Genomic DNA, 22220 nt, shown 5'->3' on the forward strand with positions numbered 1-22220 from the left:
ATGATACTAGCGGTAAATAAATCTATACAAATCAATACGAATAAATATGTATGCAACCATGCCATCAGTTATGAAAAAGAGTTTAAAAGCGCAGCCGGCCCTCGGAGACCCATAATTGAAAGAAGTAGCTTGCGAGACGGGAAAAGAGTGGGCACCCCTGACTAACATGAAGTAGAGCCCTGCTATTGCAGGTCAGACAAACAGTGTTAAAATCCTGGCAGCAGCCGTTTATATCATTTATTTTATCTCTCATTATTGTGGATCATTCCAATCAATAATACAAATAGGATTCTGATTTACCCTATTTTAAACACAAGATTGCTGAAGCTGAGACTTCTTTACTCTGTTGCAGATATTCGCACAGAGATGAAACTGGACCTCCTCAGCACCCTCAGCCTCAGTGACATCAGAGTCTCGGTGACAGATGCAGGGGAAGAAGACAGAAATGTAGGAGTCGAGGAAGGAGGAGGCAAAGAAACGTTGTTTCAGCTCAGAAAAAGATCCCGTAAGCGTCGTTCGTTCATAGAAACCGATTTCACTTCTAGGGTGTCATATCCAGAGCCAGATCCAGAATTGAAGGACATTCTCTCTACTAGGCTTCATGAGAACCTCATGGAAGAAGAAAATGATGCACACACTCTGAGTTCAGATCCTGAACCTTCAGAGCAGACCCAGAATCCCAGTCCGACAGTCTCCTCTTTGACCCACTCTGAAGGGGAACCAGCCCAGCTTGAGTCAAAGCCCATCCTGTCTAAATCCCAGTCACATGGACCTGAGTCTCCTTGTAGTTTAGGGTCTCCTGAGCAGACCAGAGATCCACTGGCCACCTCCAGGACGAGGAAACAGGAAATGGAGATGGAACCTGACTCAATGGAATCCAAATCAGTCACTGATCTGGCGAAGGCATCGTCTCCTACCATCACAGTTTTCCGCTGCCGGGTGGACCCAGATGGAAAGGAAAGTGCTGATCGGAGGGGTGATGGAAAGGCGGAAGGGCGGGAACGGGAGGACATGGGTGAGGGGAAAGAGGAGGGCGACGAGGCAGTAGGTGTGTCAGGGATAGGGAGATTCACTGGTCATATGTTTTTGCCAGAAAGCACTGAGGAGGAAAGTAAAGGGAAGGAAGAGAAGAAAGACGGGCTGACAGGGAATTTATCCAATTCAAAGAGACCAATCATTGGTGCAGAGAGGCAGCCAGAGGCCAACACACTGCCTTCATGTTTGATGGATCTGACTAAAAAGAGGAGTAATGGCATTTTGGGACCCCATCTCATTGCCCGAGAGGAAAACTTGTATGGAGAGGGACAATTGCTTGAAGGTGTGTATGAAAAGTCAAACCTTCTATCATACTCACCACAACCCCCTCCACCCTCATCACCTCTTACTCCAATACCAGTTCCTCACATATCCCAAAGTGACTGTTATTTGAGGGGAGAAGTCAGTGGAGAAAATTTGGGAACCTTGACCAAAATGTCTTCATCTTTTCCTGAAGAGATCCCAGAAAGACACAGTGACAAAGCACAATTATATTTAGACCTTCATGCCAGTATTATTGAGGATGATGCCAATGGTGTTGTTAGCTCTGCTAGGACTATTAGCGATGAAGTTACAGACAGCACCAATTCGGACAATGTTTTCTTTGATGACTACATGAATAATTCCTTAACTTCTAGTTCAAGTGACAAGAAGGATGAGTGGGCTGTAGCTGGTAAGCATAGCATCAGCTCAACTTTGGCAACAAGAAGTGACGAGGATTCTCAAATGGGTAAGAATTCACCAACCAGTGAAGCTCCTACGATGATTAGTTCAGCACATTCTGACTATACGCGAGCTATAAACTCTATCACCGCAAAGCTTGGAGTTGCAACAAGTGCAACATCTCCTACATTTATTTCAGGGCCCAGATTGCGACGTGACATTTCAGATGTGATTGCATCGAGTTTTAATCAAAATATAGACAAACCCATAAGTGATTCCACTATGCAAAGTGCTCCAGTGGAAAATAGCTTGGCGAGCCCTAGCTTAGCGAAAGCTAATACTGTCATATTACACAATCTTTCCAAGATGCCTCCTTCTCCAAATCACTTCCTCTTCCAGACCTGTTCCCCTGGCATTATGGGTAGCTTATCTTCATCCACACTCAGGGGCAAGATTCAAAATTTACCCCTTTATTTATCACGCTCACAGGAAACCCTCAACCAAGCTGAGATGGGTATCGTAAGTCACAGTTCAGCTGAGGACAACAGTAAGGACAAAATCGAGATCACCATCAAAGTTACAGACGTTGATGACGTCACACAGACTATAGGCTTTGAAGAGGGACCAGCTGAAGAACCTGCAGAGTCAGATGATTCGGATACAACAGTTACAGGATCTGAGGTGGATGGGGAGTTTGTTGAAATAAACTCAGCAATGAGTTTTCAATCATTGTCAGAGGTAAAGGAATTAGGCTCGGCATTGCCCGTCCAGGTAGAGCCCAAACAACACCGGCATTTGCCTTTGAACGCCGGACCTATCAAGGACACACCAGGACCAATAACAGAGCCTCCAGTCACCACAGGGAACAGCCTCCAAAGAGACCACATGGGTCTGAAGATGGACACACCTGGCCCCATAAAAGAAGCTCCAGAATCAAAGATGACGCTTACGAGTTCAGGTGAAGACATTCCAGGTCATAAAATGACCACCCAATCACGTCCTTTTGCACATCCAATAGTGGTGACCACACAGAATCTGAATGGACCAGGACCCCCTTTTCAGGCACAGAAAGTAAGACGGACCAGTAGCGACAGACCTTTGATAGCTCTTTGTAGGCCTACAGAGCGAAATGTAATCTCCCCAAAAGCACTTTCTTCAGGCTGCAGGGTGTTTACCATCTGTGATGATTCATCCCAGACAAAGAGCCCAGCCATGGCGGCTACTACCCCACCCTTGAAGCCTGATTTTAGCTGCACTTCCGTGCTAGCGTCTGGATGTGAGTCCCTAGTGGAGGAGGTGCAGGTGCCTCTGGAGGCTTGTGGTTGTCCGACGGTCTATACCAACTGCTTCGGCAGCGGGGACAGCTTTGACGAGGAGCTGACCGTCTACGAGTTCTCATGCCGCACACAGAGCAGCGGTGTCGCTCAGACCTCTGCAGCGGTTCTTCCTCCCGTAAACTCTCCGCCCATTTCCTCTTTCCTCTCCACCTCCTCCCTCTCTCCCTCCTTTCCACGCTCCAACCTTTTCTCCTCCTCTGCCTCAGAGCTCAGCCCTCTACTCTCGCCGTTATCTGACTCGTCCGACCATTTCCTGCCCCAAACGCACAAGGACAAAATCGGTCGGCTCGGCCAGCAGCGCTACCCAGAACCCCCGAAAGGTTTCCAGGTACTCCGCATAGATGTAGACCAGCTCCTTTGCATTCTGGAGAGCACCGGTGTGGACAGATCCGTAGCAGGCCCCGCATGTCGCCACCCAAGGGACTCCTGCCCTGCCCACTTTACGGAGAACAAGAGGGTGCTCCAGCAGGAGGCACGGCGGTTGATGTCGGGCTGCCAGAAGGTGGTGGGGATTGGCCAGAGCCCCGAGGAAATGCTCCATTCCCTGGCGGACAGCTTCCGGACCCTGGTGGAGTTGGCGGGTATATGCCTCTGGTTCTCTGGTTGCGAAAGGTGCGACCGAAGGAACGCCGAGGCCGTGGCCGGTCTGGCAGATGTGGCCCGTTCATTCAGGGACTTCTGCCTGGCAGCGGAGCGGGCCAGCAGCAAGCGCAGCTGCCAGGACCTGAGCTCCAAGCTGCTAGCGAAGCAGTGCACCGCGCTCACCGCCTCAGTCTTCTGCCTCACCCAGCTGTTCCGCACCCTCACTGCGCTGTGAGCCAGCAGCAATCGCTGAAGTCTTATGAGAGGACCGCGGGCAGCCCGTGGTGTGTAAACTCTGCTTCACAGGTTCACTAGTGAGCCAGACGCGGGCGGGGCGTGACTCAGGACGGCCATGTACGGGACGGTGTGAGGGGGAGGTTACCTCAGAAACACAGTGATGTCACTGAGAAGCGGTGTCAACGCCATGGAGCCTGTTGGAGATCAAGGTGCATGTGGTTACTGACTATATGCTGTGCACGCACCACCGAGTGGTGCTGCTTGTTTCCCAGTAGTGAGAAACTGATGTACTTGAATGTATTATAGGTTATTGTTTATTTATTCATTTATTTATTGAATTATAGGTTACTGTGGTTACAGTGAGCAAATATGGAATGTAAAGACAAGAAAGAACGAAATGTGGAAATGTTTACAGGCATCTCTTTAGATGGAGCAGTGGGCCTTTTACACATACACAAGCACACAACCTCAAACACACAGAGAATCTGTATTTGATTCTGATCATACACATGCCTTTTGTGTGACTGATTGACCCTTCAGTTTACTGATGCTCATATATATCTTTACATTCTCCAGGAGGCAAGTGAGTGAATGTTACTGTTTACAAGTCCAAAAATCTAGAGTGAATAGTGATTTGCTCAAATCCCACAAATCAAGCCTAAAACTGTATTTGCCATTTTATAAATGAATAGAAGAATGCTGATGTATGTGCATTACGTAACTGGATGAGATGCAGTCCTTTGCACATTTAATTTGTTTTCATTTTGTTCACAGGCTCAGTGTGGTTTATTGAAATGTAATACATTTTCTATCTTTTAATTCATTTATTTGTCAACACTCTTTCTCTACACCCTGTGGAAACACTGAACCCTCCTGTGCATGGTGTTGTGGCTGTCAACCTCCAGTCATTTCCATACAGGTCATCTTTAGTACCAACATGTCCATCAAGAACAGGGATATCCAGAATTCGATCGGAGACTTGGTCACACTTTCCGATAGATATATAAGGTACATTCTTTATGGGAATTTTATGTTAAGCAATTTACAGTTATTGGTAACAGTCAGGAACGACTTAGTTACGACTCTATCCCTTACACGAAGTGCATTATATTACAGATTTCCCAGTATGTCCACAAATAGGGGTAAAACAGTGACTGACCATGAGCGAGAGCCCAAGCATTTGCAGCATTACAGAGTGCAGCACATGCTGTCTGCATGGGCTTTTCCTTCTACTAAACAACACATTGAGTGAGAGGGTCTCAGAGGACATCTATAAAACTGACCTAATCATTGGTTGATATGAGTTTGTTGATCTCCACGCATTTGCCACAGAATCATGTATGACACTGACTTACGTGATGCTTTTTATTGTGGATAAGCTGACATAATACAGCATTTTCACTTGGAATGTTTCTTTAAGTACAAAGGACTGATGCACACTGGACCTGCATGTTCACTGGAGAAATTAAAGTCATCAGAGAGAATTTCACCACATCAGTGTTGGGAACACAGTCTGTTGCAAACAGTGTTTCTATATACAGTATATATTTATAATAGCAATTGAAACTTAACGTGTCCTGTTTTGTTTCCCTGGGTTTGCAAAATAATCTTTTTCTCTATTGTATTCCCTATTTTCAGCAGTGAAGAATTGCATTACTTTTACTATGATCTCCATGAGAAAATTGCCCTAAACAACTGATGGAAAACTTTTAAAATAATCTGTGCTCACAAAGCATGCTTTAATAAGCCATAAAATGCATTGTTGTTTCATCAGGGATTTTATCTGTGAATGACTGAATGATGCCGTCTGCTCTTGCTTTGTAATGCTCAACTACCACCATTAAAAACAATGTTAAGATTTTCTTTTTAGGATTCTTCATTGCCAAACCATTTGTACCCTCCAATTACCAGGATAGGTTAGTTTACACATGTCGAAAAATACCTTTGTAGGTGTAGGAGACATGCAGAACTTAGAGCAGTGCAACAAAGAATCACAGGATGGCGCCATTTTAAGTAATGATGTACCATAAAACATCAATCATTACATTATGGATACTATTACAAATAGAACAGGCATCTCTGCATTTAGGGCATCTTCGGACTGCAATATTTTTTCAGAATAAAAATTATTATGACCTACATCACTTTCATTTTAAGTTAATTGTGCCCGAGAGCAGCAAACAGAATTGGCATGAATAATCAATATTTATTTAAAAAAATGATAAAGGTATAAAATCCTGGTTTTTATAAATGATTCAATCAAATAAAATGTATTGGTTAAATCGGGTAATATGGTTTATTCTTTTGGTAGATAAGACCAGCTAAACTTCTGAAGACTACATTACTAACTGTACTTTTAGACTTCATCATTGATCTTGCTGTTTTCCAATGAAGGAAATGTTCAGGAAATCTTTTGTCTGTCCCACAGCAAGGAATTCAACAAACAATTATGGCCAGAACGGGGGTCGCACCCACTTCCTTCAGGGCTATTAGCACATGAGGAACCCCCACCTAACCCAATGACATGTTAGGGTAAACTAAGACAGTCACGTAAAACCCTTTCCCATAAAATAAATGTGTATTTGTCCCGGTTTCTGCCAGAAGTAGGACTCATGCACAGAACCAATGTTTCAAACCAAAGAACTCTGGTCCAAAAAAAACAAAATGTCAGGAAGCAAGCTGGCACAAGGCCATTAAAACCATCTAAGGACGCCAGTGAGTGGTCGCAGGGAAAACCCAAGAATTTAGAGAGACAGGAATCACATGTGAGACAAAGGACACACGTGGCTTAAATACACAGGGCAGGTGCAGGTGATTGGACACAGGTGGGAACAATTAGAGACAAGGCAGCCAACCTCAAGGGAGGGAAGAGCCCACCTGGGGAGAAAGTACAGCAAACAGGGACAAAATAAAAACAGGAAATAATCCCATACCGTGAGAGTATTGTTAAAATAATTGAATTGTAAACACTTGACAAAATGCAATCTTTTAGCTGAAGTTGAAGTTATCTGCCCATCATAAATTAGTTATATCCGATCTATTTCAATTATTGTTTTATGTAACCGACATTCGTAAGAGGAACACAACAATTGTGGTTGGCGTCTTGGCATTTTAATACATTTCAATTTTAAATTTAAAGGACAAAATAATTTCCTAAATTTCTTTTAAACTTTAAGCTCTGATAATTAGAGAAAATACTAGCATGCTTACTTTTAACAAACATATCTGTGTCTTTGGGTGGGGAGGTGCATTGTAGTTAATGAAATTATTTTCTAGGACTCACTGACATGGATTAATATTTTCGAAAGTGATCAAATACAAAAGGGCTGATTTCTGAGTTTTATGTTTTTATTATCCCGGCCATTTTCCAGTTCTTGGTATCAGTATAATCATCGAGATCCTTGAGAGATGCTTCCCAGCACTCTGTGTGTTCATACTGACATCACAGCCTACTTCATGTTAGTCTTCCACAGTAGAAACTTATCTTGGAATTTGTATTATTGTTTTATAATTTCTTTTAAATTGCAGTATCGCGGTGCCAACTGTATTTCAGTGTGAATGTGGTGGCCTCCAGTAAAAGCCTTGATTCTGTGTTTCTGTGAAAAAAGCTGCTCAACAGTGAGCTTTGGTATCATGTTTGTTTTCCTGGCCTGTTCGTACCTTTGCTTAGTAGCGTGATCTGTGCTGTTTCGTGCCGACTTATGGGAGCGGTAACTTGAAGTGCGTGCGGTGTGATCCATCAGAGGAGGATTCTGTTTCCTTCGCTGGGCTTTTCTCATCAACACTGGACCCCTCCTACTGGATGTCAAACGGAGCCCAGAGGTCGCCAGGTCACTCCCAACTTGTTTTCGTCTCCGTAGGAGCAGAGTGGAGGAGAAGATTGAGTGTGTGAATGCATTGCTACAGAATGAGGAGAACTTGTCTCGATCACTTGTTGACTTGTTAGCCTAATCGGGGCTCAAGTCGATTCCTCTGCTGCTCACTGATAACCTTGTGTGTTACATGTTCATGATACAAGGTCTTTTGATTAAATTATTTCCGTCTAACAAACACACCATTATTAACAGTTATTATTATACTTTAACACAAATCATTCTTTAATACTATCATATAGTATAGTATCATTTAGACCCAGACAATCTCAGTTTACACTTAGGTAGTATTAACCTGAGAAAAAGGTAAACTCATCACTCATAAAAACTTGCCAATACATTATCAGCATACAGCCTATTAGAGGTAAATTCAGACTTTGACATATATACAGATGACCTATCTATGATTGAACCAACATGTAGGCTCAGTGTTCAAAAGGGTTTTTTCTCTGTTAAAAATTAACCGCAGTGTGCAAGATGCGAGACCGACACTGAAGCTTCTCTTGGCGAGACCCTAAACTGGTCATGTATTATAATTGCCACTTTCTAACATATTCATCTCTGTCAGTTGGCCTTTGCCTTTAAGAGTGACATGAATGACCCAGTACGCTGGAAAATGTGCTTGAATATGCTGTAAAAAGAAACAATGCAAATGGGTTTCCTGAAGTCCATAACCCTGAAAAGCAGTCTGGGACCATCATAAGATTTGATAGTAGTTCCTACAAATGCTAGACTCATAGTCTCTTTATGAAACACCCCATATTGTTTAGCCCTCTATGGCATACTGTTGCCCTCCGGCAACGCAGTATGTTTTTGCTCCTTATACTGCCCCTTTAATTTTTTTAAATTAAAATCAATGTATATAATGTCAGCAGACATGTCTGTGTCCAATCAAATGAGGGTCCAAAGTGAGTTGGACCTTTTCTCTTGAGGTGAAGCATTCTTTTATGGCTGCCAAGCTGCATGGGACAGAGTGCCACTAATCTGTAAGACAACTTTTTAAAATGAAATAACTTCATTAAACAATGTTTACATGTGCATGAGTATGTAAAGAAGTATCTGTGATCGTTTAAATACTTAATTTGTTATTGTTTCTTTACTAAAACAGGGTTTTTGGTTCGTTGCCTCAAGGCAACACTGTGCAGTTAGGTCATTGACCATAGTCAATGTTTTTGCTGTACCAACATTCTGATATTGAATGGGAATGGACGCAAGAACCTTTGTGGGCGAAAGGTTCAGGATCAAGCAATTAGGGCCAATACCTCTGACAGTGAGGACACTAAGCTAGAAATTAGTCAGGAAGATTGGATCACTGCAAAAGGTTTGCCAGACAGTTAGGAGATCAAGCGTCAGTCTACAGAACAATGTGTGTCATTCATTCATAATCGTTCATTTCGAATGACATTCAAATTTGTCCTTTCTTATTTCCTTTAGGAGAATGCATGTCTGATGACAGTGACAGTGAGTCTGTTGATCGAGACGAGGATGAAGATATAGAAGAGGTTAAAAATCCACGCCTACCCCGGTGGAGAACACCCCACAATACATTCTGTGCTCGCCCAGCCGTAACATTTAGAATGATATCCTGATATTATGTGTACAAGAAAAAACCTTGGTGTTTCAGTACCCCGGTAGCATACTGTTGCCCTGAGGCAACAAACCAAAATCAAGTCGGGGGGCGTGGGGGGAATACATTTTATTGTTTATATTGTATCAGGGAGCCCAAAGCTCCCCAAATATGGGTTAAAATACTTGTTACCCCCCAAAAGTCATGGGGGGGTTAGGGTTCTGTATTACATGATACAACCGCTTGTAAGCTAAAGGATATAGATTTCTTATAGCACAAGTAAGACACAAACTAGGGCTATGGCACGCACATTGTGTAGCCTACTGCACTTACATGCCATTATGCAGTGGCGCAATATAAGTCATACAGTAGTATAACGTAGCGTAACTAAAATTCTGTACTTTCTACTCACAATTTATTTGATGACTTAAAATTTACTAAGTATAAATCAACTAATAAATATAAATATGTATTAAATATAACATTATATCAAAGATTAACAAGTAGAGAATTAAAAAATGTAATTAATATTAGCTACACCTTTACCAGCTACAGTGAAGTGATGTATGATCCAAAAATTCCATACATTAATCTGAAATGGGCCATTCTTCTCTGAATGATGTTTTAAAATGTAAAGCGTGTTTGAGTGCTTTAAAAATCACTCTATAAATAAAAGGTGTTAACATTAATATTATTATGAGTCATTTTACTCCTTAATATATTGAAATGCTAATGCTTTTTTCGACTTGTAACGACTAGTTTTACACTGTGCTATTCCAACTTGTACCTAGGAGGAACCCAACGTCAACCCAATGCAAACGCCCGGCGGAAAGGCACGTCGTAATGCGTCCTTGAATGCAACATAAGCTCTTCCCATTGGCCGTGACGCCCCAAAACAGCTGCACGAGCTGGTTGGCTCGGACACGTTCTCGCAGCACGTGCGTAACTTTACCCCGAGCCCGGTCACCACCACCGCGAACCTAACCGCCGCTGTCCTAAAGAGGGGAAACCAAGTCCGGCCTGAACACACCGCACCGATGGAGGCTCCTGCTCGGACGCCAATTGAATATTTCGAGGGGGTGAGGGAGGATTTGAAGGCGGGAGAAGCAGCTCGCCCCGCGCGCGGCTGCGGGGATGCGTGGGGCGGTTGTCTGAAGAAAATGATCGATTTTATACCCCCCGACTACCGGAAAGAGATGGTTCAACTCGTCAAGCTGGCGGGACCTGTGGTAGGAAGACTCGGCTACCAGTTGTTTTTTACCATATCTGTGCAGTATTAGGAACACTGTCCCGTTACTACACTAACGAACTTTATTTTAGTGGTAAAAAATAATGTTTTTGTTGTGTATTTGTTTCAAAGTTGGCGTATGCTAAACAACTAATAGACAATGTTGACGATAATAATACGTGTTTTGGGTTGTTTAACGTTATATAATGCCACGTAGCTTACTAAATAGCCAGATTCATCACCATTACAAGATGCTCCACCTTTGACTCGACTTTTTTTTAACGTCGACATTTAGACGTTAGAAATGTCACTTTTCAACGTCTTTGTCATGTTTAAAGTCTTACACAAGGACTTACACATCTATTATTTGATTGATTTGGATTAATTATTAATAAACAATAGGAATATAACATAACCGTTTCCTTAGATAAAATCTGTTTACCTGAAATCTGCTCCATCAGCTCCATCTCCATCACTTGATTGTTGGCAGACATGAAAGATTCCTCTGGTACCAACGTGCTGTTCAGTTCAAATAATTTTATATTGTTTAGCCCAAAATGACAAATTATCATCAGTCTGTAAACATGCAACATCCTCTCGGCACAGAAAAAACTCCACCGAAAAAGGAAAAAAGAAACCCTTCAACTTGGAGAAACCTGATGGAGAACAGTAGACGAGTAGAGAAGGAACCACTTGATGATGTGCAGCACGTTTCACTCCTACTACAGAAATGATTCAAATAATGTGGATTATTAAGCCAGGTGTAAGGCAAGACCACTGCAGGGACAGCCACCATCCGATGTAACCTCCATCAGACGTAGCCACCATCCACAGTGAGGAGGGACTCCTGCTACTTGCTTACTAGAAGAGCAGCCTTGCACGTGTTGATTGAACAGCACAAAACAAATACTGGTTATAGTTCCAGGTGTGCTTCATTAAGACACTGTATCACCACGTTCATGTCGCTCTGCTTCCATTGAAACTTTGCCTCATGCTGCACCCGGTCAAAGCTCTGCAAGCATTAACTATGATTTATGGAGGAGTAAAAAAACTTCATTCCATTAAAAACTGATTGAATTGTTAGTTAAGGTGTTGATGATGAGGTAAAAACTATATTTCATAGGATTTTTTGGTTTCTGACAACTTTTGGATGATTTAACATGCACCGGGTCAAATTGACCCAGGAACATCATTGCTGTACCTAAGAAACGAACATAACAGGAGGGTTAAGTACTTGCACACAATTACGTATTTAACAGTGACGTTTCAAACTGCCCGCATTACCATGCATCTAAAGCATCTTGTTAACAGCACACAGTCTTTACCTACATATTTATGACGTTCAAGTGAAATATTGAATACGTTGAAATCACAGACCAAATTTTGCTGACCAGTTTATTATTTATTACAAAAAAATCTTGATGATAATATCGTCTCTCATTCAACCTTACGTTACAACAAAACACTTTATGAACGAATTGATGTTTTTTGGCTTGTTGATGTTTCGTCCACTTTCTAGCCAGTTGAAGTTCAGACCTCATTTCAACCCAATTTCAACATTGAAATGACGTCTCATGCTCACTGGGCGAGAACAACTACACATGGTGCCATGTGGGGCTTAATGTTTACTTCTCTTGCTGGATGAATGCATCTGCCATTAATATTAACAATAAAAGTGTTTGTTTTTGTACTTTAGGTGATTTCCCAGATGATGGTCTTCATGATCAGTTTTGTCAGCACTGTGTTCTGTGGTCACTTGGGGAAAACTGAACTTGCAGGAGTAGCATTAGCCATAGCGGTAAGGAGTCCTAACTGGGTATTGTCATCCCGGCCTTACTGGCCACTGAATTATCACTTTGTATGTATATATATGAATATATTCATTCAAAAGTAGTGTATTGCGCATTTATATTTGTGCACTTAAAAAAAAAAAACCTGTGAAAACTATTTTAACTATATATTACCATATAGATATACTGTTCATACAGTATATAGATTTTTGGCCTCATCAAACATCTGGTGGGAACCGTTGATAGCTTTGTCTTTCTGCCACAACGTTGTTCCTTTAACGTTGAACGTTGCAAACTTTTTCCAAAACCAAAGTTATCGCTAGGAACATTCAATGCAAAAGCTATGTTTTTATATCCCTCTCCTGCTTTGTGCAGAGCAATTATCTCTTCTCTTAACTTTTTGTACCATTGTCTTGACCTACCTTCATTTCAACTATGCAATCTTGAATTTAGAGAGACTAATTCTAACATTTGTGGTGTTGAGTTGTTTAAATGGCCCTTGTTTGTGATGTTTATTAAAAACAACTGAAAGATTGTCAGTAAATCTCATTTGCATTTGGGGTTAAATCATTTGAAGTGTAACTATATGAGTTATGTTGTAATGTTTTTTTGCCTTTGCAGGTGGTCAATGTCGCTGGTATTTCCATTGGAACTGGTTTATCGTTAACTTGTGATACCCTCATATCTCAGGTAGGGTCCTCACCAGATGTTGCTCTTTCACGTAATTTATCTTACCTAGACAAAGCCAACTGATACAGTACATAACAAAGCGCTTTGTATCATGTTAGTTTTCTTTCACCCATCACACCCTTTGTGATTTGGTGTTTTACAACTCGTATGCTTATTTGAGTATCCGTCTACCTGTTTCGTGCAGACGTATGGGAGCGGAAACTTGAAGCGCGTGGGTGTGATCCTGCAGAGGAGTGTACTGATTCTGCTGCTAGCCTGTTTCCCCTGCTGGGCTATCCTCATTAACACCGAACCTCTCTTACTTGCTGTCAAACAGAGCCCAGAGGTTGCCAGGTAAGCCATTATTCAATCCCCTAAACGATACACACTAGGGCTGGGCGGTCTGCTGTTTTAACCTGTTCTAGTTTCAGAAGATAATGTTTTGTCTTGTAATTAAAAAAATATCAATTATTTATATCCAGACCCAACCACTGCACCACCAGGATGCTTCCCAATGACTCATAACCTCATATTTTAGTTAAGTGGATCAAAGTCTTATGTTTCAACCTCACAACTACATATTTGTTTGTTCCTTTTTTGCATGAAGTCTCGCCCAGCTGTATGTGACAATCGTCATGCCTGCTCTGCCGGTGAGTTGGGTGCATTGTAATTTATCTTAAATGTTTTAAGATAATCATATAATACAGACATACTGAGGTTTTCCATTGATTGTTAAGCTCAAATTTGCCAACAGCATGCCAAAGAGCCTCTTTTTATTTCCTTTTTCAGGCTGCTTTTATGTACCAGCTGCAAGGGAGATATCTTCAAAATCAGGTGCAGCAATGCAAACCCACTAATGTTCAAGTTGATTAAGTTATTGAGTATTATATTAATACCAGAGGTTGTGGTTTCCAGGGAATTATATGGCCTCAGGTCGTGACTGGAGTGATTGGAAATATCGTCAACGCAATCATCAACTACGTCCTCCTCTACATTCTGGAGTTGGGCGTTGCGTAAGTTTTCCAACTGCATTATTTTGTAGTAAAGCTCAACAACGTTAACATCCTTTCCTTTGAAACGTGAAAATCCTGGTTGAGGCATTCACGTTCAGAACACTAAGCAAAAAGAGCCAACCAGGCAGAAACTGTTTTGATATGGATACGCTTTTAATAATTATCATGTCACATCAAAGTAGATTGCATTAAATATGCTAGAGTATATACGCTTGGATGGTTAATAAAATACGATTAAAACGTATATAAATACAATAAGAAGTATTGTGCCACTTGTATTGTGGTCTTGTCTTCTGTTGGCGTGTCCTGCCTTTCTCTGTTTGGCTTTTTTTGCTAAGTTAATTACTTTGAATAGGATTTTCATTTATTTTCGGTCTAAATATTCTGTTTCTTTCTTATTTAAGTGGATCAGCTGCATCCAATGCTATTTCACAGTATGTGCTGGCTGTGGTCTTGTATGCTTACATCTGCTGCAGGGGTCTACACAAGGCCACATGGGGAGGTCAGTTGTAATATGCATTCTTTTTTTTCTCATGGTGTTGCCTGCTTTCATTATATTATTCTTTCTTGTAGTTTTTATTCTCATTCCTCATTGAAGCCTCTTGCCTCTTTCAACTTTTTCATGGGTTGTCGACTTTTGAGTTATTAATGTGTAACAGGATTAGTTACCCTCTATAACTGTGTAATGTAGGGGGCAAGACTGGTTCTGTCGATGACTCAGCCAGTCCAAGTTAGGATTCACTTTCAAGTTGTATAATTTGTAAGCTGTTGCATAAGACTGGCAATAATTTGCCAGTTGCACAGTCATTCTGACATAGCAATTTAAGTCAACCCTCTAAAATGCAATTCACATTTTAAATAATGAATTTATGCAGATAGATTTAGTCTTTCGGCACTGCCATGCCTACTGTATGTCGATTCTTTTCTGTTTTGCAATTTTAGCATAACTGACTGCTAGAGGAGTTATTATATCATGATACAATACCTGAAAGACACCCCACAGCTTCATGTAAAGACATGCGACCCACAGGTTGGTCAATGGACTGTCTCCAGGAGTGGGGACCCTTCGTCCAGCTGGCCATCCCCAGTATGCTCATGCTTTGTCTGGAGTGGTGGATGTTTGAAATAGGAGGATTCCTGGCCGGACTGATTAGTGAGGCTGAGCTGGGAGCTCAGTCCATAATTTATGAGGTGGCGGTTGTAGCTTACATGGTAAGTCCTGTGTTTTGTAAATGTTCTGCCCGAACCATCAATTATGTATTAATTGTAAAGGCTAACCTTCTGCTTTTTAATTGTAGCTAAATGGATAGTTTGCATCTGTTGAAGTTGGGTTGTATGAAGTACTTATCCATAGTCGATGTAATACAGTAGTTGGCGGCAACCTTTTCATGTGAAAGCAGCCGCAAAACATTAAAGCCACCTAAGAAAAGCTCCCTTGAATTGTATGCAATTTCAAGAATATTTTCCCTGCTTTACCTAACTATTATTTAAAAACTATAACTTTTACAAACAAACCAATGGAGGCAGCGGTAGGCCGGCCAGTCCTGTGTTCTGTAAGCTAAAATGTTGTTTTTGTGAATGGAGTCTGGCCGTTTTGGAGAGATATAGATAGAATCTTCTTCATCCTGCTCCTGTAGTTATTGACGGACTGTGGTTAATTACCTCGTACAACCACACTTCCACTATCTCATGTAGAAAAAATAGCGTTAATACATTTTTGAACCTTACTTTTCATAGTTTCCATTAGGACTGGCTGCTGCTGCCAGTGTACGTGTTGGAAATGCTCTTGGTGCAGGAAACATAGAGCAGGCCAAGTTGTCTTGCAAAATCCCCATCATTTGTGCACGTAAGAGCCAATGCATAATTTGCTGTACATGTTGCCTAAATAAAGTGGTAGGCATAGCTTAGTGGCCATTTCTAGGAACAATATACATTTTGCACATTGTTCACATTAACATCTAAAGCCCTTTTGACACTACCAGTTAAGCTATACAACTGAAATATATAATGGAGTTAATATATACATATTAATATGAAAGCTATTTATATTAAAACAAGAGTAAAAACAAGTTGACTGAATACTTGGTGACGCGATCAAGAGGTCTATTGGGTCATTATGTTCCACTAGCTCATTTACTGGTTTTTATTGCCAATCCTGCTGTGTATGTCAGCTCCAAGAAGTCTGCACTGAACTTCATGAGGGCTTTTAGTTTGGACTGAACAGTCACACAATGGCCAAAGGGAGGAATTAAAAGTATAAACTAAACAGATTTCCTCACACGAACCATTCCACTTCCATAATTTCTCTTCCCCTGGTAATTTCATCATGTTAATTGTAAAAGAAAACACACTTTACGTTAACTGTGCAATATACATATATCTCTTCATTTTTTTTAATCCCCAATGCAGTCGTGATCGCCTGTGTTGTTGGAGCCAGCCTCAGCATTGCCAGAAATGTCATTGGATACATCTTCACAACAGAACCGTGAGTCAAATCTTTGACCCATTATTCTTTACTTTCTTGTACGGACTGAATGGTTCATTAATTTTACTCTTAAGTACAGCCTGAGTTTCATATTTCCATCCAGACTATCTTACAATAACTAAGAACATCACCTCCGTGCTCACAAACACTAGACTCGAGTTATCATTGCAGCCATATTAAACATTAAAATTAAGACGTTGATTCTCAAAGTGTCTGCCATACATATCTGTGGTCCAAAAAATATATATCTTTGCTGGAGGTGTTTGAATACACAATTACTCTGTGGGTATTTACACACAAAGTGATGAATCCGTATCATTGTGAACACTCAAAAAGTAAAAGGTATAACGTTACAATGTTTTCAGTCTCAATCTTGTAATATTATGTTTTGGCAATCAACCTGAATATATATATATGTAAATATATATACATATATATATATGTGGATATAACACAGCTTTTCAAAAGCGATCATAATACTCTGAATATAGTGGATGTGGGGAGAAAAGCAGAGAATCTGCTGACCTAAAAGACACATTCCCTCTTTACAACTAACTGCACAGTATTCTTTGTGTAAGCGCCGGTACCTACCTTACAAATGTATTTCAAGCGGAAAGCGTTGAAAGAGCTGCGGACAAACCGCACTGAGTCCTCTTTCAAATGAACTGACGATGTGAGCGCAAATCCAACCATGGCCCTTTTTCTGTTGATTCTTTAAGAGGACTGAAATGGGTTTGTTTAAATGCAAAAACTGAGTAGACTAAATCACTTAGGACTGTTGTCATGTCCATCTTCTTGCCAAAACATTTAGTGTCCATCAAGAATCTCTTTTCTTTTTTTTAGGGACATTTTACAGAGGGTTTCTGATGTCATGGTTGTGTTCGTCTTCACGCATCTTGCTGATGCTGTTGCAGTAAGAACGTTTTTCTGGCCAGCAATAAGAATTTCAGACCCAATATCGACCCATATAGAATGCGACTTGACCAAATGTCTGTTGTACATGTACAGGCTGTGTCTGGCGCTGTTCTCAGAGGAGCAGGAAAACAATTGATCGGTGCTCTTTGTAACTTGGTGGGATACTACTTCATTGGGTTCCCTATTGGTGTGTCTCTAATGTTTGCAGCAAACATGGGCATTGTAGGTAAGACCAAACTAGTAATTTGTTGTCCTTAAATTCTGAAGTGTTGTGGAAGGCCATTAAAACGCTGCTCTCACCTCTGTAATAGGACTTTGGATAGGGCTCACAATTTGTGTGTTCATGCAGTCGATTTTCTTCGTCGCATTTGTGTCCAAACTTGATTGGAAGAAGGCCAGTGAAGAGGTGCGTTCCTTCTTTGACCAAATACATCTGACTTTTTAGATGAGTTTGAAGTTTGAAATCTTTTCAAAATCAAAAAATGCATATTTGTTCTCCTTTATGTATTGCTATGATTATTGGATCATCTTTAGCAACCAGGTCATGAGACATGGCTGTTAAGCTTCTCAAATGTATTTGTGGATTGCCATATAGGGCTATTAAATTAGACAAAAGGAAGACATGTGACCAGCTGATTTCTTTCTCACTAAATATTACGACAAATAGGTATGTATTTTTGATTCATGGGTAATCTGTCCCTCTACTAATTGTCTTGAATGTCTCTGATTAGGCTCTTGTGAGAGCTGGAGTCCAGATCAAAGTAGAAAAAGAGATCGTCGTGGGGGGAAATGCAGGTAGGCACTTAAACCTCATTGTGTGACAGTATTTTGTGAATACTAAACATTCTCCCTTAATCCTCTAGACACATATCAGAACCAGGCTACTCCTTCCAGCGCTGAGGAGGACAACACAAATGAGGAGTTGCCTTCTCCTGGCCAGAATGTACCCAACACCACCACAGTGGGCGATATCCTATCCAAAACCCAGCTGGTCCTACGCCGTGGGCTGACTTTGCTGATCATGGTCCTCATCCTGCTCGCTGGAATCTTTGCAAGCAACCTCCTCACCAGGCTGCTGAAATGAGTCCTCAGCTGGAATACAGCTGGCAGCCACACCGATGTGCTGTCAGGATCTGTGGCGTCTTCGGGCCGTGGAACCGCACTTTCTAGTCGACAATGAATTACGTTAGTAGTGAGTGGGTTACTATTAATCGCACGGATGACCAACCCCCCCGGAGCCTGCTGCTTTGGACTCTTTTAGCCAACAACCCTCTCGTTTGGGACTGGACAGCCGCTCTGTTGCAGAGAATCAGACGAGGCAAACTGAGCGGAACAACTGGCAATCCAGAAAGCCCCAGAATTCACATCCTCTTTAACAAGCACTAGTAAAGATTATTAAACTGATAAATAGCTTAATATAAATGAGCCGCTGAATCTTGACTATTGCACAAAGGAAATGTTGACTTTGAACGGTTTGATTAATATTGCCCGATGAAAAGTTCCTATTGAAGCGGTTTTGATCGTTTTGAGGTTTGACAGCACTTCAGTTTCCCCCCTTCACGCACATAAGGTGTAGCAGCCCCTCACAAAAGAAGGGCATTAAATAGCCCCATGCAACAGTATTAGGGTTCATAAGGTCATTTTTTAGTTTTGTATTTTTATAGTTTGGCAATGGAAGACCTCTGCCAATGACACCCGTCGCTGCACCATAAGAACGTAGCTTCGTAAAAGTGTACAGATTCTACTACTAAACCATTGGAAGAATTTAAAAAATGATATAGTATATGGAAAGAGAAAACAGAAGTAAGAGAAAGAAAGAGATCAAGAAATGATGGAACAGAACAACAACAAGAAGGGTCAAATCCTCCCAAAGCTGAAATTATACTTGTTAGAAAAATCTTTAAAGCGAACATTTATTAATAACACTTGCGAGTAGGAGACGAGACATTATTGCCTAAGATAAAACATTGTATAAGTTCTTCCTAAAACACTGCGAAACCTATTTTTTCTTTTGTACGAGGAACACAGTGTTCCATATTACAGCCAACACTCAACATTCCCCGGGTGAAGACGACGAACGACTCTAAAGGCACCATGACCACTACAAACCACAAACTGTAAACCTGGAGGATTTCATCACCAGACGCAGAGCCATTACAGCAGAGAAACTTAGACTCAAGTGAAGAGTCCAGAGAGCCACTTCACAGAATTCCAGAGAACGTCCACTGAACGTCCACTTTCGTGCCATCAATGCGACCACTTTTGGAAGAAGAGTCTGCATGGAGCAACCACAGGGGGCGGTGGGAGGGGCGGAGCCTTGAGAGGGACCAACCCACGCACACGCGTCACAGCAGGCAGGGGGAGCTAAGCCTGGATTCTGCTGAGGACAAACTGGTACATGGAGTACTTGCGTCAGAACCCAGACGAAATTGCGTTAACTATTACAGGAAAAAAATGTCAGAATGCCTCACGCAGGCTGATTCACTACATTTCACAGCTAGTTGGACTAAATTAAAATATTTGAGGAAGTAACGAATGGAAGAGAGGAACAAAAAGATGGAGTAGTTCTGTGTGATGGACATTTATTGGACAGAGAATGCAACTGCTGTCTCTGTTTCTCTGTCTTTGGCACAATGTGAGTTGTATAATGTGCGCCCTCGGCACAAGACCCAGGAAGGGAATGGAGGGACATGTCTGACCAGCTGCTGAGTCAAACTCACTGACTTCAGTCACACAGAGCAGCAACACAAGTTTCCCAATCTGCAAAGTGTGCAAGGCTGGCACACAGAAATCAGTGTGGTCAAATCAGATGTGCAATAACCTAAGTAACGGGAATGGTAGGGCACAACCTCTGCGGGGTGGCGTGGCCTTAGAGGTTCAATGTGTTTTCTGTTCTTCTGTGTGATAGTTTCCTATCATATTGGTATATGACAAACCATGAAAGCCACATAACAAACAACCAAATGCAACAAATGGCATCGCCCCAAAATCAACACCAGCAACATCATCGGGTTGATGTTAGCATTCCCTAGCTGCTCGCTGCTACATATCATGGCGTACGATTTGGTAGAACAGCTATTAATTTATCCTTGCGGATTAATTACATGCATTTGAAACCATTTTGAGTAATATGTCAATATGCCCCTGACTGACAATTGGCTACAACAAAGTTTGTGGTTCCATTGCTGCAGTTTTTCTGTCCACACGTCACTAAGTTCCTCTTAGCTCTTAACAAGCTCGCCGCACCAGTTCACCTCTAGTGACCTGTCCAGATGATGGCACGTGTTAAACTCTCCCTTGGTGCCGGGTCAACTCGACCTGCATTGCACTTTAGCACTCTGATCAAACAGCTGTGCTATTTAAACCACCACTGACTTGCACCCTCTGACGTTCTCACTTTTAGTTCGGTGCATATACTATTATCAGAAGGAAACATTTTTACTTCGCATGTACTTCTTCCACCTTGCACAGTGTATAAAGTTCTTGTACGTTTGCTCTGAAATCCATAGAGCTTCATTGTGTTTAGAGTGCATGCTGTAGTGCATCTTGCTCACTTGCTACTTTTGCACAAGAAGAAGAATGTTCCAGTGTCGAGGCTGTTTGGCCGATTTGTTTTGTTTTCTCAGTTCGATTATCTAAATATCTGAAAGAATATACAATGGATATAGAATTAAATAAGTTGCCAATGTTTTAATAGAAGTGATTTTTCAGGCCTTTAAAGGGACTAAATTAGAAACATGTGTTCATGGGGTATCAAGTATTTAAATATCACATTGGAATAAAATCTTGATCAAAGAAGTGTTCATTTCAGAAAACAGAAAAGCCAAGTTTCTAGAATGCACACTTATAAAGACACAACAAGAGAGGCCTACTACAGAAGTAAGTAACAACTACCCCTTGACCTGCAGAGATAGACATGTATACACATTTATGATGACTGCACAGTATACATATTCGTAAAGAGAAGCATAGTTGTGAATAACGTATGACCTCTCTGCCAATTTATCTCCCTTAATCCTACACACTGCTCCTTTTAGTGCAACTTTGTAAGAATTTATTACAGCATGCATCATGTTTGGATGAAAATAACAAGCAATATCAGTTTGCTTGTTAAGGGGCAGTATTATGTATCACAGTGTAGCATGTCAAGTTAAGAAAGTGAAATGTGTTTATCTCACTAATACAACCACCACTGCTTATTTGAATGCCTTTGTCAAACAAGTCAATGTTTTAATGCCAAAGACAAAAATCAATCAGTGAAGATCAATGCCAAAGAATGTATGTAAGCAATTGAGTGTTTTTGATTATATTAGTATTATCATTGCCATGTTGAAATAAAAAATATAATTCCTGATACAACTGTGTTTTGTGTGTGAAATTCCTTTGTTGAAGACTGAAAACATGTAAAACCAAGTTAGCGTTGAATGTTGCACTGTAGGAGGCACACACGGGCAGCTGGGCTTAAACAAGCTACAGTATCAAGTAATAGAAATGAATGGACAGGTTTCGAGGTGAGGGTTATGAAAAGCTCACTGGCAAAAGTGAATGCAGGTCAATCAAGCATCAGCAATACTACTAGTCACGAGAATTTAGGATGGCCTTCCAAAAATCTGTCTGACTCTTCTTCGTGCTCTTTCATCACCAACAGCCCGGGCCTAAAGCAGCAAGGTGGGATGTCCAATATTAGATCATTTTAACCTTTAAAGCTTGTGAGAAGTAGATTTTTAATTTGGACAAATAAACATTATTTTTACTGGTCAAAGCAGCAAAAAAAATGCAATCGTGTTTTAGCATGTTTCACTATCTTCTCCTCATCCTCCTCCTATT

General features: G+C 41.3%; 2 protein-coding genes across 4 annotated transcripts in view; both read left to right on the forward strand.

Annotated features, from left to right (window-relative positions):
• The window catches only part of LOC119218286 (FERM and PDZ domain-containing protein 1), a 29176-nt gene extending 23461 nt beyond the window's left edge, over window positions 1-5715 (forward strand). For both annotated transcript variants that reach the window (XM_037472587.2, XM_037472588.2), the window contains exon 16: window positions 353-5715. In XM_037472587.2, the coding sequence (XP_037328484.2) occupies window positions 353-3852 (3500 nt within the window). In that variant the 3' untranslated portion in view covers window positions 3853-5715. The remainder of the gene's footprint in view (window positions 1-352) is intronic.
• Window positions 5716-8659: 2944 nt separating this feature from the next.
• On the forward strand, window positions 8660-20608 carry LOC119218367 (multidrug and toxin extrusion protein 1-like). 2 transcript variants are annotated; one of them, XM_062564531.1, is made up of 18 exons: window positions 8660-8712; window positions 9161-9228; window positions 10085-10522; window positions 12218-12319; window positions 12933-13001; window positions 13186-13334; window positions 13588-13630; window positions 13770-13814; window positions 13896-13993; window positions 14398-14495; window positions 15024-15205; window positions 15731-15839; window positions 16403-16478; window positions 17322-17391; window positions 17487-17619; window positions 17705-17799; window positions 18125-18188; window positions 18257-20608. In XM_062564531.1, the coding sequence occupies exons 3-18, from the start codon at window positions 10331-10333 to the stop codon at window positions 18475-18477; spliced, it is 1746 nt and encodes a 581-aa protein (XP_062420515.1). In that variant the 5' UTR covers window positions 8660-8712; window positions 9161-9228; window positions 10085-10330; the 3' UTR covers window positions 18478-20608. The 2 variants fall into 2 exon arrangements, with proteins under 2 accessions (XP_062420515.1, XP_037328646.2); XM_037472749.2 differs by lacking the exons at window positions 8660-8712; window positions 9161-9228 and having other exon boundaries at window positions 10033-10522.
• Window positions 20609-22220: the final 1612 nt, after the last annotated feature.

Source organism: Pungitius pungitius, chromosome 9 (genome assembly GCF_949316345.1).
Source record: "Pungitius pungitius chromosome 9, fPunPun2.1, whole genome shotgun sequence".
NCBI classification, from domain to species: Eukaryota; Metazoa; Chordata; class Actinopteri; order Perciformes; family Gasterosteidae; genus Pungitius; species Pungitius pungitius.